The following is a 16,636-nucleotide window of genomic DNA, read 5'->3' as shown; positions in this document are numbered from 1 at the left end:
GATTCCGTAACGCCACCAGGATGAAACTTGATGACTACTAGAACAAATGACAGGAGGAGAAAGGTGCACTTCCATTCAGTTTTCATGGGCAATTTCCTTGAACTCTGGATTAATATGTATGCATAAAAAGCAGCTTACACTCCTTTAAGAAACCAAAAATTTTATAGTACCAGAAATTAAAGGGCTATGTATCTGTGAAAGAAGCTTTCCAACTGAAACACTTTTATCACCATCATACATGAAAAAGTGTCTCTTAAAACAGAAAAGAGGAAGGAAAGGAGACTGAAGAACACTATTTAGTCAAAAGATTACCCTGTAAATTGACAAACGTAGCTAAAAAATTGTCCTAATTACCCTGGAAATGGTAGAAGGTGCCACCTTGGAAACCTGTGGCCTTAAAGTAGGTACACCCAGCACAATGGAAGAAGTAGCATTCTCTGCATTGTCCTGCCAATATAGCTCACTGCTAACTAGAAGGGATGGACTTCCAGGGATAGGAAGGCTGCAGAAAGCACATATACTTTCAGTTGCCTCTCCATTCTTAACCCTTTTGTGGATGCTGTGCCAAAAGGCCAATGGATGCTGCTTATTTCTATGAATACATAAAAGAAGGATAGAAACAAAAATGGGCATTTCACCAACCAAGATACTATCTGATCTGAGGTTACACTGGAAACCAACTCAAAATGAAAAGCTTTACAGAACTCAGACTAGATGACCATGATCTTAAGAGCCTCACCCGTGCAGGTGAACCTGTGCACATGCTTATTTACCCTTAGCCAGCCAAGGCTAAGTTAGGGCTGACACCAGGTTCTATCTCCCAAAAATACCTGTTTGTGAAAGCAGTCATCTGCTATCAGTTACATCTGATTATCATTCAGGAAAAGGGAAACTTTACCCATTTTAGCAATCTCAAGTCTCCATCTTCTTGGAAAGAGTGACATAAGCAGCATAAAAAATGACACCACAGGACCTTATAAGAGAGTTAAATGCATATTCATTAGAAATGAAATACAAAATACAATGATGTCGCAGGACAGGGGGCAGCAGGTGAACAAGACTCCCCCCATTCCCTACCCTCACCCCAATCCAAGGAATGCACCTATATAATACAAATTAGAGATCTCAAACAGGGGGGAGAGGAGGAGTTTTACAAAGTGATTTTCTTCCTATACATAAAATATATAATTTGCTGGAAGTCACTGCTGAGCTGTTAGGGGCAGGTCAGTCACTGTTCAGGAAGTCCCCTGAAGGCACACTGACCCCTACTGCTTCCCCACCAGTTTGCTGAATACGTCATAGATCTCTGGCTTTCCCTGTGCAAACTGTTCGGCTGTATTTTTCTGTAGCCAGTCAGATGAACGCATCTGTTGCTGCAGGAGGCCAATGAGGTCACCAAGGTTGGAGCTACTGGCACAGGTAGGTTCCTGGTGGCGGGACACAAAAATGACTTCATCTGTGCTATCTGCTTTACCGTCCTGATCTGACTGACAAGGCTGCTCCTTCTCCTCAGCCAGTATCTCCTGCTCCCGCTCTTCCAAAACCTTGCGGATCCGTTGCATACCTGCAATGGTATAAGGAGGAGAAACTCTAGTGGATTAGTTTAAGCCAGAAGTGTCCCCAAATCTATCAGATCCAGAAAAATTTGGAGGATGGAAGTAAAGGGGGAGAAAAACAGGGAAGACGAGGATAATAGTAATAGGGTTAGTTTAGGATTAAGGAGAGGAGGAAAGGGTGCTGCAGAAATTCTGGTGGGATGAAAAAGAGAAGAAAACATTACTCACCTAACTGCAGCCGGTGGGTCTTGTCAGCAAAGATGATGCGGAACCATCCAGGTTCACTGCATTCAAAAGCTTTACCACAGGACAGGAGGACCTTGTTATCCAGAAAACGCCTCCAGAGCAGCATCTCTTCCTCAAATGTGCCTGTCCTAAGGTACTAGGAGAGTCAGCAGAAGGGCCAGAGGTTAGTAACATATAGGCTAAATCACTGAGATCCTCATGAATTTCTGATTCCCATGAGGTCTGCAAAGGCCAGGGGAGACACCTTTTACCTCTGAAGTAAGGCAGTTGTGATATAAAGGAAGAAATGGGGAGGAAAGTAGCTTGAGAGCAGTAAGATTCCTGCAAGGAGGGAAATGCACAGACAGATGAAAGGAAAAGAATGGACAGAAATACCAGGCAGCCCTTCCCTCTGCTCATCAGACAACAGATTTGTTAAAACAAAATGCTTATCACAGTATTAAACTTTCCTCTAGATGCAGCTGCACCACGTGCCTGCCCTCATCCCAGGAGAAGCCTCCCTTCCTAAGACTACCAACCTTTCGGAAATCAATCCAGACAAAGAAGCCTGCATTGCGGTTGAGAAATGGAACCCCGAGTGTCTTCAGTTCATCTGTCACATACGTATGAGCAGCTTTTAGGCGGGCATGATTGGCCCTCAGGTACACCTGGTTGATCCAGTCTGACCAGGAGGAGAACATAAAAAAAAAAAAATAATCATGAACTGAGAAAGAATTCAGGTCTGTTCAGGTTTCCAAAAACTCACAGTGCCTTTTTGTTTCACCCTTCACCACCTTTTTTTGTTTTCTGTTTCTTCAAATAGCAAAAAGAGGGGCAAAACCTATTTAGCAGTTTCATGTCTGTGCAGAAGAATATCTTCTTGACCTTCCTGAGAAAGTTTCCCTATGTTCATAGCTCTTAGTTGCTGTGGACTGTTAGCACTCCCTAGAAATCCAGTTCCATTTCCCTCATCCCACAAGCCTGTATTCTTTGTTTCCGCTCTGCTGGTTCTACATAACTCTGGCTATGTCTATACAAAGAGCTATCACACTTCTTCAAAGCTGTTCCTCTAATTCTGCTGATTAGGAGCTCTGCAGAAATGGTCCTTGTCTGTAGAACTGTCAGCCTTATGTTACATGGGCAGCTTCAGGGTTACAGAAGACTGTCAATTAAGCTGTACAAACAGGAGACCACTTGGGAAAGTAAGGGGAGGGGACCCTCCAGGTACTAAGACACACACAACAGCAGATGATCGTACACGGAGTTACTGATTCACCTCTGTCTCTGAGCAGCTGTGCAACCTTGTGCTGGACAGGTCCGCAAACCCCGTGGAAGTAACACAAAGAAGCCACTGCATTAGCGACATCTTGGTTCTCTGTATACAAAGTACCAAAGCGAATCCCAGAGACAGCAAAATCCTGCAGAAGACACAGAAAAACTACTTTATTACACAGGAAGACCAGGATCCTATTACTACTGCCTTGTTCTTTCCAGCACGAGGAACCTGAGGACACCAGGCCAACCCTACCAGCCAAGGCGGCACAGCACGATGGCAACCAGCACTCACCTTGCTTATTCCCCACATCACATGGGTCCGCTGTGGATCAGGCAATCTGTATGTAGAAGGATGCAGATGGGCAGTTAGTGTCATAGGTGCTGAAGCTTTTGGATCACCAGTGCAGCATTGCAGAAACAGAGAGGCAGCATTACACAATGACAGACAGTGCAGCATGGAACATCAGTCAAGTAGGGAAAATTCAAATCCAACCTAATTTTAGAACCTAGGAACTCCCTGGAACTAGTTTTAGACACAATTTTAAAGTATTTCAGATACACGGATACTTGCAAGTGCTATATCTCATGCACAGATTTCCTGCACCTATGAAGCTTGTACATATAATGCTAGAAATCAAGCCTGCGCCAATGTATTTGCCAAGAATTAAAAGTAATTTTCTTTTACATCCAAGCCCAGAAACACTGAGCTAACACTTAACCAAGTGTATTTTATTTCCTTGCAATTGAGCACAAAAATAAAGATAGCACCACTGGTGAAAACTAGAAATTTGAAAAATAAAGCCCACCATATTTTTAAAAGGTGAGATTTGAAAAGTTTTTCTCATCTCATTAAATTGATACCTAATAAAACCTGTTCTCCAGTCCATAATAACACTATGATCCGTGACTACTATATGAAAAAAACAGAAAACAAACAGCAACAGGAAGTCTTTACAGGCATCAAGAGAGACATGGAAAGAGGTAATAATGTTTAGGTAGGAAGAAAAGCCCACTCTCAACAAATGAAACATCCGTTTTCAGTTTTGGGGACTGTCACAAGCAAAAACTGAAGCACACATTGAAAAGTGTGCCACAACAGAAACTACCTACCATTTTTCACTTGCTAGATTGCACTTAACAAAATGCATTTGCCATTCCGAAATTACAAAAAAAAAAAAAAGAAATTGGCATAAGGCAGATTCAGAATTTGCTTGCTCATGACTTAACTTCCAGCCACAAGTTCACAGCACGGCATCGTGTTGAACTGTCACTGGAAGATGACCAGGGAAGTAGGAGCTGATTTTACCTGTCCATGCCTAGGACACTGTGAAACGTGGCTGATTCATCAAAAACTGACAGCATGTAGATCTCATCTACTATCACATGCAATTCATGTCTGCAAAAGGACAAAATGGAGATTACAAAAGAAAGTTGCTTCTGGGTTAGAAGCAGTGATAAATTCAGGCCTGCAAAGACTTGCTTTATACAAAGAAGAGGGACACCAAATTTTACAGAAGCATTTTTTTTCACAATTCAGGTCTATTATGTGTACATTGAAGTGATTTGAGATATATCCACCTGTCAACCCACTGCAACCATATAATGAGACAAAACTTCAGTCATTTCCAATGCACTAGTGAAAACTAATTGCTGTATGTACTACCTGTCTAGAGTAAGTTGTATCATCGTCCACCGAGAATCTCACAGATTCTGAATCTCAGAGAGTACCTGTGATCCATGATGAAGCTGGGAACCCATATTCATATATTTCTTTGTCTTTGCACATACAGAGAAACTGAAAGGAAAGGAACTCTGCTTCCTACCAGAGAAGCACAGCACCATAGTGTTTGCTAAGACTACCAACAAATAAAACTTGCATCCCTTGATGCAAATTACTTTGCCACTCCAGATGACTGCATGGTCCATGTTTGCTGGCCCCCAAAACTCCCCTCTCCTCTCTTAAGCCCACCACTGTGTGTGAAGAATAGACTGTTTGCCTGACTTCAAAGATATTCACAGATCAATATAGGGACAGCAAGTAGTCCACCAGATTCTGATAGCCATACCCAACTCAGGATGCCTCGGTCTTCCAAACTGACATACCTTTTAGCAAATTCCAGGTAATCCCGTAGCTCTGACAAGGAGTAGATGTCCCCAAGGGGATTTTGGGGATTCAGAAGAATTAAGGCCCTTACAGTCACACCCTGTAGAACACAAATAATGCAGTATTAAAACAGCACCAGCCATGGGATAAATTTTCAGTCCCTCTACTTGAGCAGCGAGTGTGACACAAGATTTCTCTCAAGCTTCCACCATGACTTTTTACCTCAAAGGTTACATTTGAATGAGAAAATTTCTAGCCACAAATTAAGATTTGTTTTTGGTTTTGTTTTTTTACAACTATATCACTTGCAAAGTGAATGAAGAAAACATAGAATGAATCTATGATTTTGAAAAGAGGGAGTCTGCCACAACCATTGCCATCTGGTCAAACAATTAATGAGAAAGATGCTCTCATGCATTCTCAGCATAGAAAAGAACTTTCTCCGAGCGATATCAGTAATTGGGAAGTAACAAAGTACTGAAGATTGGCCATAAATGAGGGAAGAAAGATAGGAATTTGAACTATGTGGATGTAAACTGTTCTCATTTAGAGTACACTTGACTGGAGATGTCAGAGCCAGTAATGATCTAAGATGCAGCTAAACATATATAGTGCTTAGGACAACATCCAAATGTACAGACTAACTCTTCAGAAAGGTGATACTCATCTGCATTTATCCTTGAGATTTGCACCTCTCTCCCTCCTGCAAAAATTCTCGGTGTTCTTAGTGGATTTAACCGCATAGAGCAGTAAGCTCTGGAGTTACTCAGCTGGCCTTCATGAAGGAGAAGACCTGGGTAGTCTCTACTTTTTAGTGCATGCCCAGGTGCATTTTTCTTGTGATATGAACAGGTTCCAGTGATTTGTGAATGGTCTGGTACTCCTGGTTTATCTTTTCTGCTGGAAAAAAAAACCTGGACTGGACAGACACAACACCGGGGACTCCCCCTAAGCCTGCCCCTGAGTTCGCAAGTAGCGTAATCTCAGGTGGTCTACAAGGACAACTGGAAAGCCAGGTGCTAGAATTTGAAAATGTTTTGATCTTCAGGCCACTTCTGGAATATGCTGTCTCAAACATATTGTAGACTTAATGGTAATGTGAAGCTCAGCTAGACTCACCTCTGCCCGGGCATCCTGTAAGGCTTTTTCCAGTTTTTCCACTGTAAGCTGAAAAGGCCGAGTGCTTGTTCCAGTAATCTGGAAGACATCACAAAGATAAAAAAGGCCAAGTTATTTCAATAGAGTCTGCCTTGAGCCAATCGCCTGAGAAATGTTCCCCAAAAGAAAATAAAAATGCCACAACAACGACAAAGAAACCATCTTCTTAACCTTTATACTACAGAGAGAATAATTAAATAAATAATATCAAAGAAATATTCATCACAGGCTGGCCACATACACACAGAATACTCTGGTTATCCTTGAATAAATAAAACAATGCAAGATCTCCATCTGCTCTTCCACCCTGGGACCATCTTTAGTAGGACAGTATATACTTCTGTCTCCAAGGCTCAAAACGGCCATTTTTTTTCCTCTCAAGAGCCATTACTGGGAGTAAGATACAAGAAAAGGACAAGACTGGAATCCAGATTTACAGTCTTGAACAACCTTCTTACAAATTATATGCCCAGTTTTTGTATTTTATTTATATTATCTATCTATCTATCTATATATCTCCAATATATATTGGAAAAATGTCCACAGGCTGCAGCCTATCCATGTTCTGAGGACTGCTTTCAAAGGTTCCCAAAGCTCGGCACTTTCCCACTGTCAATTATTTTTTAACTACAGAGGTTGGTATTTCCTTCCCTCAGATCTTACCTTACTATCTAAATACGCGTACACCAGCTTGACATTACCATAGAGAAAGACGCTCTGGGTAATACCACCATAAAAGGGAGTAGCAATCAGAACAGCTTCTGGAACCGAGAAAACAAAACTGGTTATCAAAAGGTCACAGGCCTTGCTCTTCTAATGTACTTCAGCTAAACATGAAAGCTTTTTTACAGCTCTGCCTCATTTCAGAGGAAAACACTGTAATGTTACTGCCTTTTCCTCCACTTTATTTTTCCGTTAATTCTTTAATCTTCTGCAAGAACCTAGGTAAACATGAGCATAGCCCACATTTAGCCTAACAAACTAAAACAAGACACCATGAAAACAGTGAAGACAGACAGGACAAGACACCAAGTGTTGAGTGCATGACGTCTGCAGACCACAGACATGATGAATTTCACAGCACAATCTTGCAGAAAACAAGAACTTTGCAGCAGGCCAGTGCCAATTCCACTACTTCACTTCTGTCAAACAATATTTAAACAGAGCAACACATTATTTCCCAGCAAAAATAAACATTAAAAAAATCTCCCAACCATCCACTTACCCCCTGGATCACAAAGGACTGTAGCTAACGCAGAAAATAAAGAGCCACAGCCATTTAAAACAATCACCTACAGAAGAAAGAGAGAGGCTAGTGATAAATCTGTCCATAGAAAGACAACACTATATAATAATTTCTGACCATATCACTGAAATGTATTTTCTCCCCGGTTCTCTAGCACAGGTGTTCCCAGAATTTTCCTGCTGAAATTCCACTTCTACCAGAAACAATTTAAATTCTGTTCTTTGCTTCAGAGACACTTTGTTCCAGTGCTGTCTTGATTCTAATATGCAATTTAGAAAAAAAAGTAGGCTTTAAGTAGGGAAAAAATTGGGGAGTAGTTATGAACTGCTAGAAAAGCAAACTACTTTTCATCAGCTAATACATGTTATCATCTCTCTGTGGTAACAGCAGCTCCAACCTCCTGCCAAATCTGTGCAAAAGCGGAAACCACTCTCATACAGGAGCAGGTTTGACTCCTGGCTTCTAGAAGACAGATGCTCACAGGTCCCATGAGTTTCACTCACAGTATCACGCAGAACGTGCTGCCTTGGAAAAGCAGGAATCACCAAACTGATCAGTAGTAACTTCAGTTGACACACAGTATGGGCTTCTGTTGAATTACTGTAGCCAAAAATGCACTGGCTGCACCAGCTCCTGCTGCCTTTAGCACTCAGCAGAGGCAGGAGTCCCTGATCTCCTCAGGCATCTGAGCCAGCCTAGCTTCCATCCCTCCCAAGGAAGCAAGTCCTGCAGAGACTCAGGTCTCGATGCCTTCCTTACAACACTGCCACAAAGTTTGAAAAGGTCTGTTTTTACAGGCTAAAACTACTCTAGGCTCAGTTACAGATTTTTGTCCTGAGGTCTAAGAGTGGAACAGGATGAAATTAAACTCAACTGGAACAGTGGGCATACTTTGTCAAGGCTGAGGGATACAGGCACAGTAGGTCCCAGAGCTGAATAAGGAAATGAAAACATAAAGCCCCACTGAGAGCACTGGCATGAGGAGTTGGCACACAAAAGCATGGAACAAACATACAGTAGACCCAAAGTGTTTTGGCTGAAGTGTGCATCAAAAGCTACTGAAATGGCTATGAATCAATCTCATTTACATGATAAAAGGCTGTCATCTTACCAAATAATTTGTTTAAAAAAAAGATGAAACTGTTTGACAACAAATGGCAATACATTAGAACAGACATCAATGGAAAGTGGGTTACCCACATTTTCTGCCTTAAGAGGTGCAGGGGCCTTGCAGTAATAGGTCAAAAATCGAGCCACTTCCTCCCGTAAACTGAGAAAGACACAAAAGCAAATATTGATTCAGCTTATTCTCCAAGAGGCTGGGCTTCCCCAGGTCCACATCTTAGGAAAATAAAGCCAGGGCACAGTAGTCTGGCGAAAATAGCTAGAAAACAGAATAGCTCAGGCCCATGCCACAGACATGGCTTTTATACATGGCAGAGGCATCATGGATAATGCCTATAATGGTGCATACATTTCTGATGAGCTTCCATCGAGGCACAGAAGAGAAAGATTAAAGTCCCCAAGTGTCCACTATGTTTCAAAGAACTCTTTGGAGTTACCCAATTTGTTAATGTACACTGTGCTTTTAAAACTGTGTTTGCTTTAGTAAATTTGCATCTTCTTTCACATAAAAGGATTTTTAACTGGATGAACTTGTTGGGCAGCTAATTTACAGTTTTGCAGAGAAAAAGATGATTAAGTGACCTAGAAAAGTTTTAACTAGTGAGTGTAGCAGAAGTGGTTTGTATGAATCCATTCTGCTTATCAAACAACCAGTCAAACAGAGAAGCGTTAGAGAAAAGAGAAGACTTACAACATATGTCCCTTCCAGTCAGGATACTGAAGAAGTGGAGGCTCCATCAGATTCATATCGGTCTGTGTCAGCTGAAAGTAACAAGAAGATCCATTAATAGCACAATCACTGATATCAGAAACATGGAGGTAGACACGATCCATGTACAGGTACATACCTGCATAGACAGACACACACATACACACACAACTTCAACAGTTGTAAAACTGGATTGAGAAAGCCACTGACCATCAAAATTAATGCATCTTAGAGAAGAAAGGATCAGCAAACTGATCAGTGATAACTTCAGATTATATGAAGTGTACAAGCTTCTGCTAAGTTACTGCGGCCAAAACTTCACAGTACAGAGATCTACAGAAAGGATGCAGAACGGGCAATACGCACAATACCCACAATACCCACAACCAAGAGATCTGCAGAAGACTCTCTCAGCAAATGAAGCAACCCAAACAGTTTCAAAGGATGTTTTGCTCAACCTCTGAGAACAACAGCTTTCAGCTGGAAAGTAAGTCCCAGCTGTGAAAGCTCAGGACTAGACTGTCAGAAAGAGATAGAAAAGATTTTGAATCACAGTCAGATACATATTTTCTTTAATAAACTTTCAGTATATTATTTTTTTAATGAATTCTAGCTTTCATTTATGTCTTAGTTCCAAGTTACCACAGTTCCTTCAGATCTATAATTCTGCTAAATTTTGTAAGTACTGAAGCATTACAGGAGCTTTCAAAAGACAGGAGAAAAATGAAATTATCTTCTTGATAATTCTTTCCCAGGGCAGGCACTTTGTTCCTTATTAGGAGTTCATTCTGATCTCAAAGACAAGATTCACCTGGACCGCAGAGCCCTTTATAATGTTTATATTTAGATAAAAGTATGCACACTGCTTTTATCTGAATATTTTCAAGGTTGTAAGTATCAGGGTTTCACATAATCCAGTTCTATGAAGTTGCAAAGGAAAGCACAGCAGTGCCAAAGGCAGAGAGAAGAGGACATTTTACACAAACAAAAAGGGAATAAACAAATATTATGTACATGGTACCTTCCACATATTTAATGGCAACAAAATCTATGAGTTAATATTAAAAAAGGTGAGGGTGGGGGGACACAACAAGTAGGTGACAGTGCAAGGGAGAAGGGAAATTCAACATGCAGCGTGAAAGTTTTTGTTTGAAAGAAATAAAACCACAACATTCTGTATTGGTGTTTTAATAACTGGTGCCAAGCTCTGGAGTTTAAAAGACACTGTCCTTATCCCATGCAGAATTACAACCTGATATTATAGGATTAAAGTTCCTTTATTCAGCTGTAGATGTTCTTGAAGCCTATGTAGCACAGAATTGTGCCTCCTTAGATCTCTCTCCTAAGCTTATCTAGAGAATGCAACACAAAACATATCAGCAGACTTTGCCAAAAATGGCTATGCAATAAGAGAAGAACCCTTAAAGATAATGCATTAAGGGCTAAGGAAACTAGATGGGCCAACTGAAATGAAGGCCATCTAAGATAGCTCACACCACAAAATATTCTCTAATTTAAGGGTCAAAAGTTGACGACAGAAATCTGATAAATTACTTTATTCAGTGGAAACAGCAAGTACTGTTACAAGCAACATTGTCCCAAATAGCAAGAAATAATTTGCTTCCAACCCCAGCTGGTGCTGCATTCAATGAAGCCATACTGTAACTCCAGGCTGCGATAACTGGCAACAGTATCTCTGTTCAGCTTGTTGCCACGAGGGTAATGGCTCATCTCACTATAGCCAACAAAGTCTTAACTCATTTTCATAGTAAGGTTAATTAAGATGCAGCTGATTACCATCTCTCTCTGCACCACTTACTGCAGGCTTGGTGTTAGTTTTAAGGGGAAAGGACAGCAAAGGACGGAAGGTACGACCTACACAGACTAGAAGGCACCCTTTTTTGTGCAGGCAGCAGCCCTGCCTTACCTGTTCTTTTAGCTGGAAGGCGGAGTGGTGGGGTAGCATCCCCCCGAGTCAGTGGAGTGGCAAGCAGAAATAAAACAAGGAACATTTTGAGGGTGGGAATTGGTGGAATGGGAACAACCATGAACTTCAAACCACAGAGGCCGACTGTCCGACCCTGAGCCACCTTCCCTCCCCTCAGACAACTTCAGGTAGGAGAAATTGCCACCTGCCCACCTCGCAGGCTGCACCTGGGCAGTGATTTTTAATGGAAGTCCAGAAACATTCCTCTACAGCACAGTCTACAGCACAGTTCTTTTGTTTTCTTTTGACCTTTTCTACTTCTTGAGTTGTGCCATGTGTTTCATGCCTCTCCTGGTGCAACTGAACAAACTAAGCAGGTAGCAGCTGGCTCAGTCTGATTTTGGAAGATTTCAAGCGCTGCCACTGTTCACTGCTGCCACGTGGGCACATTTTGGGTAAGCTGAGAACTGGGTGTCCAAATTGTTTGACTTTATAACAGACAGATGTGAAGATCCTTGAAATTAAATACAGTTCAAAACTAATTTCAAAACCTCTGTATTAAATCAAGTACTGTCAGCAGGAAAAAATAAAATGCATCTTGTTTTCGTTTGGTTTTCTGAGCCAAGTACATCCCCAAAGGGAAACTCGTCACAAAGAGGAACAGAAAAACACCCTTGTTCCTATCCTCCTGGAAAAATAACATAAATAAATGTACAAAAAGCTGGATTCAAAGGTGACTTGCAACAAATAAAAAATTCACAACGAAAAACTTTACCAGAGGAACCTGAGCAATGGCAATAACTCCCTGAAGTACAAGCACTGGGGAGGAACTACACAACAAATTCAGTATTTCTTTTTGGAATAGGACTTACCCGCTTAGACATCAGGTCAAAGCAGAGTTTATTCTCACTGGTGCCGAAGTTTATTATACCCTAGAAAAAGAAGTAATTTATTGTTTTATAGACACAAAAAAACACATGCCTACATCACCTTAGCTATCACTTCACTAACTTGCCTCCAAAAAGCTTACCAGGGAAAAGTCAAAACACAGTTCACATTAATTTCACCATATGTAACTCAAGACACATATATATGTGTGCGTGTTTACGTATTTAACCCAGGCACTCAGCTTCTTAGTCAATAAACTGCCTGTAAATGAATATGTACTAACAGTTTGTACTTCTTTACAGAATATGTTCAGCTTAATCTTGAATTCACTCACTGGTATATATCTAACTACAAAAGAAACCCTAAAACAATTCTGAGAAAACTGAGGTTTACCCTTCTGCAGCAGTTTTAAACAATGTTTTGGATACATTTCTTTATCTAAAAGCATTTATCAGTCATTACCATTCCACTCCACTGATTTGCTCAGAAACCACATAAACATGTAGTCGTAATTGGTTACAACACTAAATTTTCCCCACTGAAGAGACAACTCAAAAGTTCCAGGTTTAGGATTTGGCCCTGCTTATTTAGCACTACATTAGATCTTGAAGAGGTCAAATCTACCAACATATTTTCGTAATTGGAAAAGGCTGGGTAAATAAATTTTGAAAAATGCAAAAATAAATCTAAGCAACTTCACGTTTATGATGTTACTAAAGTACAAGTCCAATTTTAGGTATTTGTTTAAAAAGTCACCGCCTATATCGACAGAAGTTGGTAGAAGAGGCAGTTTTCACCTCGTAACGCACCCTGAATCAAAAACTTCCTTGTGTTTTTCTACCTTAAAAACCTAGTTTTTAAGATACACACCCAACACGGCGTGACTGAAGTCAGGGCTAATAATAAAACATTTTAAAAGTTTCAAGTAATTCAGTACTTGAATGTGAGATCTATTTCAAAGTAATTCACATATAAATCATTCTTTATATTTACTATGCTTGTTACTCTGTAATGATTTGCCATGAAATATTAACACTCTGCCTTTGTGCCACAAGGGGGTGTGATGAGCTGCTTACAACTGAGCAGCCGAGCCTAAACAGGCAGAAAAAGGGCTGTTAGTTAAAAACAATAATAAAAAAAAAAGTCTACTACTTAGTTGTTGTATCTCCTGCACCCATCATTGCAATAAACATATATAATCAGATAATCCGAGATGCTCTTCAGTGGGCAACAGAGGTGATTAGGTGAAAGGAAGAACAGGAGCTCTGTTTGTTCCTGCAGATTTCTTACATCTTTCAAGGTCTCCTACTGCTATTATTTCCCCTAATATTCTATTAATAGGGAAATCAGAAGTGCGAACCTGAGCTGAACAGAGCGCTCATCTTTCTATACAGATGATCTGAAAAGCTACTTTTTATTTCTCTTCCTCAAACACCTTGACTTGCCATGTATTAGTCAGATCAAAAAAACCTCACACTTTTAGAGGTTTGCTGACACATAGGCCAAGAAAGTTTTTTCCTAGCAAGATAAGCCAGGAAAACACTCCGAGGTTCACACTCACATTGGGGTTCTTGTCTTCATCATACTTGTCAGCATGATAAGCTTTGTACCCTTCCTCAGTGGAGCCACGAAAAATGTTGGCAATGTTGCCACGAGCAGAGAGGTAGGGGCTTCTCTGGAAGTCGCTGGCGTTACAGAAGCCATGCATGTCAACCCTCCTGTCGGTAAGCGAGCGAGATCTCATCTCTTGCAGGTCGCCCCCTCCTCCTCCCATTCCTGCAATTTCGGACAGTGCCTGGCTGAAGTCCAAGCCCCGAGGCATCACAACAGAGGAGGACGAGCCGCTATGGCTCTGCTTTAAGATGCTGAGCATCTGAGCAAAGACATTGAACATGCGAAATTCATGCTCCCGCTCCAGTTCAAACCGGCGCTGCTCCAGTTGCATCCGACGCTCCTCCACATCCAAATCTCGCTGAAACCGGCGTTCTTCCATCTGCAAAAAGCGCTCTTCCATGGCCCGCTGAGATGTCAGGGTCTTCAGCAAGAGATCATCGAGCGGGTCCTTCACGCGCTGGCCTTTCCGCTTTTTTCTCAGCCGATGCAAGGCAGAGAAGCCAGGCCGGGGAACCACGTTCTGGATCCGTGATGAGTTTGCCATGCTGGGCTCACTGAAACCTGTGAATATGTAAAAGCAAGGAAGAAAAATTAAGCGTGCAGAAAGTAAAGCAGCATGGACATGCTTTGCTGACTTCCCCTGCTCTTCCTGGGAAACATCCTTCGATCTACTGTAGGATTTTACAGGAAAACTGAAGAAAAACCTGTCAGGTACATCTTGAAGTTTGTGAGGTTTTTTTGAAGTTTGTTTTTAACTTCACAGATTGGACACCCTATTATGCTGCCAGCTCCAGCCCTGTACCCAGCTTCTGAATAAACCTGAATGATTGTCAGTTCCCTCCACTGGACTATGCAACCACCACAGCAAAGAGGACATAGCATTTCTTCCTAATCTCAGACATTAACCTCACACTGGTTAGTTATCGTCTCTCTTCTTCCCCATCACGCCGTGCTCTTCCATCAGCCCATCCTAGACTGGTCTGAAACTGCTGGGATTTTGAGACCGTACCCTTCCTAGCAGCCAAGCAATGGCCAACTTCTTTCAGTGCCGGTGTCTCATCTCCTGTGAACAGATACGCTGTTTCTGCAAATGACTTTCAAACACATCTTCTTCCCAAGACCTAACAACTAGCTTAGAAAGCCAGGCAATGTTATTCCCAAGTATTCTTCAATGTTGAGTGTCCTAAAAGATTAGATCTGGAAAACATTTTAAAAGAAGGCAAGGAAAGTTTCACCTGCAGGTTTATAGTGTAGCCATGGCAGAAGAGGGTCTCCTGATACAATTCAGCATGAGGACCGCAGACAGCCCTGGTGATATTCAAATGACAGCAAAAAGCATGCAATTTTTCCTTTTTTTTTTTTTTCCAGTAAGGTAAGTACTGTCAGCATTATATGTGGAAATCTAGCACGAATGCCTATCCCATCTTATGGCAGATATGCCAGTCCTTTGGATTTCGTACATGCTATTTAGCCTAGCACATCAATTTTAGATTTTGTTTCCCTGCAAGCGAGATACGTTTCGGGAATGGCCAGGCAACTATGAACGCAGATACCAGCCTTCTACTTTAAAGCTTTTTGGGACGTGGAAAAATAAGGATCCCAACGTCAGTGCAAAAACCAGGTGTCTATCTCTGCACCAGAAAAAAAATAAATCTCTCTTTCTGGGAAACCAGGCAGAAACCTTATGCTGGAATGTAAAAGGCTATCCCTACCTGAAGGTGAAACACTGGTTTCAATGGGAATCTCCACCCTGGAGATGGGAGAGTCGTTCTGGGCCCTCTCCAAGAAGGCTCTCTCCATCTCATGTTCTTCAGGGGAGCCCTGCTGGTAAGACATGGATGGTGGGGGCTCTGGGGTCAAGCAGTGCTCATCAGAGTTCACCTCCTCACATTTGATTTCCATCAGTTCAGGGTGCTGGGAGTGTCCAAAGGGCAGGGCCGAGGAGGTGAACTGGTGATGGTAGCTCTCCACCATGCTGCCCTGCAGCACCTGCTGAGCCATCATGCTGCCGCTGAGGGAGCCGTAGGCCAAGGCGGGCCGGCTGGTCAGCACCCGGTCCATCACCTCGTAGAACTTCCACGTCCGGCCACCCCGCGGGGCCTTGCTGTTGTCCTTGATGCGCCGGTACTCCAGCTTCATCTTCTTGATCTTCTCCCGGCACTGGTCGCCCGTCCGGTGGATGCCCTTCTCCCGCAGCACCTCGGCGATGCGGTTGAACACGTGCTGGTTGCGCAAGCAGCTCTCCAGCTCCACCTGCACCGACTCGTCGGCCCAGAGCTGCAGCAGCTCCACCACCTCGGGGTCCGACCAGTTACTGCCGCGCTCGTACTTCTTCCCCCGAAAATCCATCGCTCCCCGGCCGCGGGGCGGCGGGGCGAGCCGGAGCGGGATGCCAGCGGGCCGGGGGCTCGGCCCCCGCGCGGCCCACCCCCCCCGGGCCGAGCCCCGCCGGGCCAGCGGCGGGAAGGGGCGCCGAGGGGGGCCGGGGGCGCCGGGGAGGGGCAGGCGGCGGCGGCGGCGGCACCGCGGGGGCGCGCGGGGCGGGCTGCGCCGGGGGTCCCGCTTACCGCCGGCCCCGGCCCGGCCCCGCCCGAGCGGCGCACCTGCCCCGGCCCCCGCCCCGCCCCCGCCCGGGGGGCCGGGCCCCCCGCCGGGAGGGGGCTCTCGCACCTTGGCCCTCGAGGGCGCCCGGGCGGCCCTGCCTCCCCCCAGCCCCTAGCGGGCTGTACGGCCGCCGGCACGGCTCGGCGCGGCTCGGCACGGCTCGGCGCGGCTTAGCCCATCCGCTGGAGCCGGGCGGAGCGAGCTA

General features: G+C 43.4%; 1 protein-coding gene across 2 annotated transcripts; it reads right to left on the bottom strand.

Moving 5' to 3' along the window:
• Window positions 1-980: 980 nt before the first annotated feature.
• On the bottom strand, window positions 981-16,414 carry ACCS (1-aminocyclopropane-1-carboxylate synthase homolog (inactive)). Of its 2 annotated transcripts, none has more exons than XM_080394243.1 (15): window positions 15,540-16,414; window positions 13,775-14,388; window positions 12,198-12,257; window positions 9,381-9,451; window positions 8,765-8,834; window positions 7,544-7,610; window positions 6,982-7,079; window positions 6,280-6,357; window positions 5,160-5,260; window positions 4,363-4,452; window positions 3,349-3,394; window positions 3,058-3,199; window positions 2,321-2,463; window positions 1,785-1,938; window positions 981-1,564 (listed from the first exon to the last, which is right to left on the bottom strand). In XM_080394243.1, exons 1-15 carry the CDS (start codon window positions 16,174-16,176, stop codon window positions 1,266-1,268), a joined length of 2,670 nt encoding a protein of 889 aa, XP_080250369.1. In that variant the 5' UTR covers window positions 16,177-16,414; the 3' UTR covers window positions 981-1,265. The 2 variants fall into 2 exon arrangements, with proteins under 2 accessions (XP_080250369.1, XP_080250370.1); XM_080394244.1 differs by having other exon boundaries at window positions 15,717-16,414.
• Window positions 16,415-16,636: the final 222 nt, after the last annotated feature.

This window comes from Falco punctatus (genome assembly GCF_963210335.1).
Source record: "Falco punctatus genome assembly, chromosome: 7".
In the NCBI taxonomy this organism is placed as follows: Eukaryota; Metazoa; Chordata; class Aves; order Falconiformes; family Falconidae; genus Falco; species Falco punctatus.
The sequence above is the reverse complement of the archived record's forward strand: the minus strand, read 5'-3'. Positions and strand labels throughout refer to the sequence as shown.

Excerpts from the sequence above, each read along its gene's own strand:
- ACCS (XM_080394243.1), bottom strand. The coding sequence starts at position 16,176 with ATGGATTTTCGGGGGAAGAAGTACGAGCGCGGCAGTAACTGGTCGGAC. Across the intron at positions 7,611-8,764 it reads CACCTCTTAAGGCAGAAAAT|GTGATTGTTTTAAATGGCTG; the intron begins GTGGGTAACCCA and ends TTTCTTCTGTAG. Across the intron at positions 1,565-1,784 it reads GACCCACCGGCTGCAGTTAG|GTATGCAACGGATCCGCAAG; the intron begins GTGAGTAATGTT and ends ATACCATTGCAG.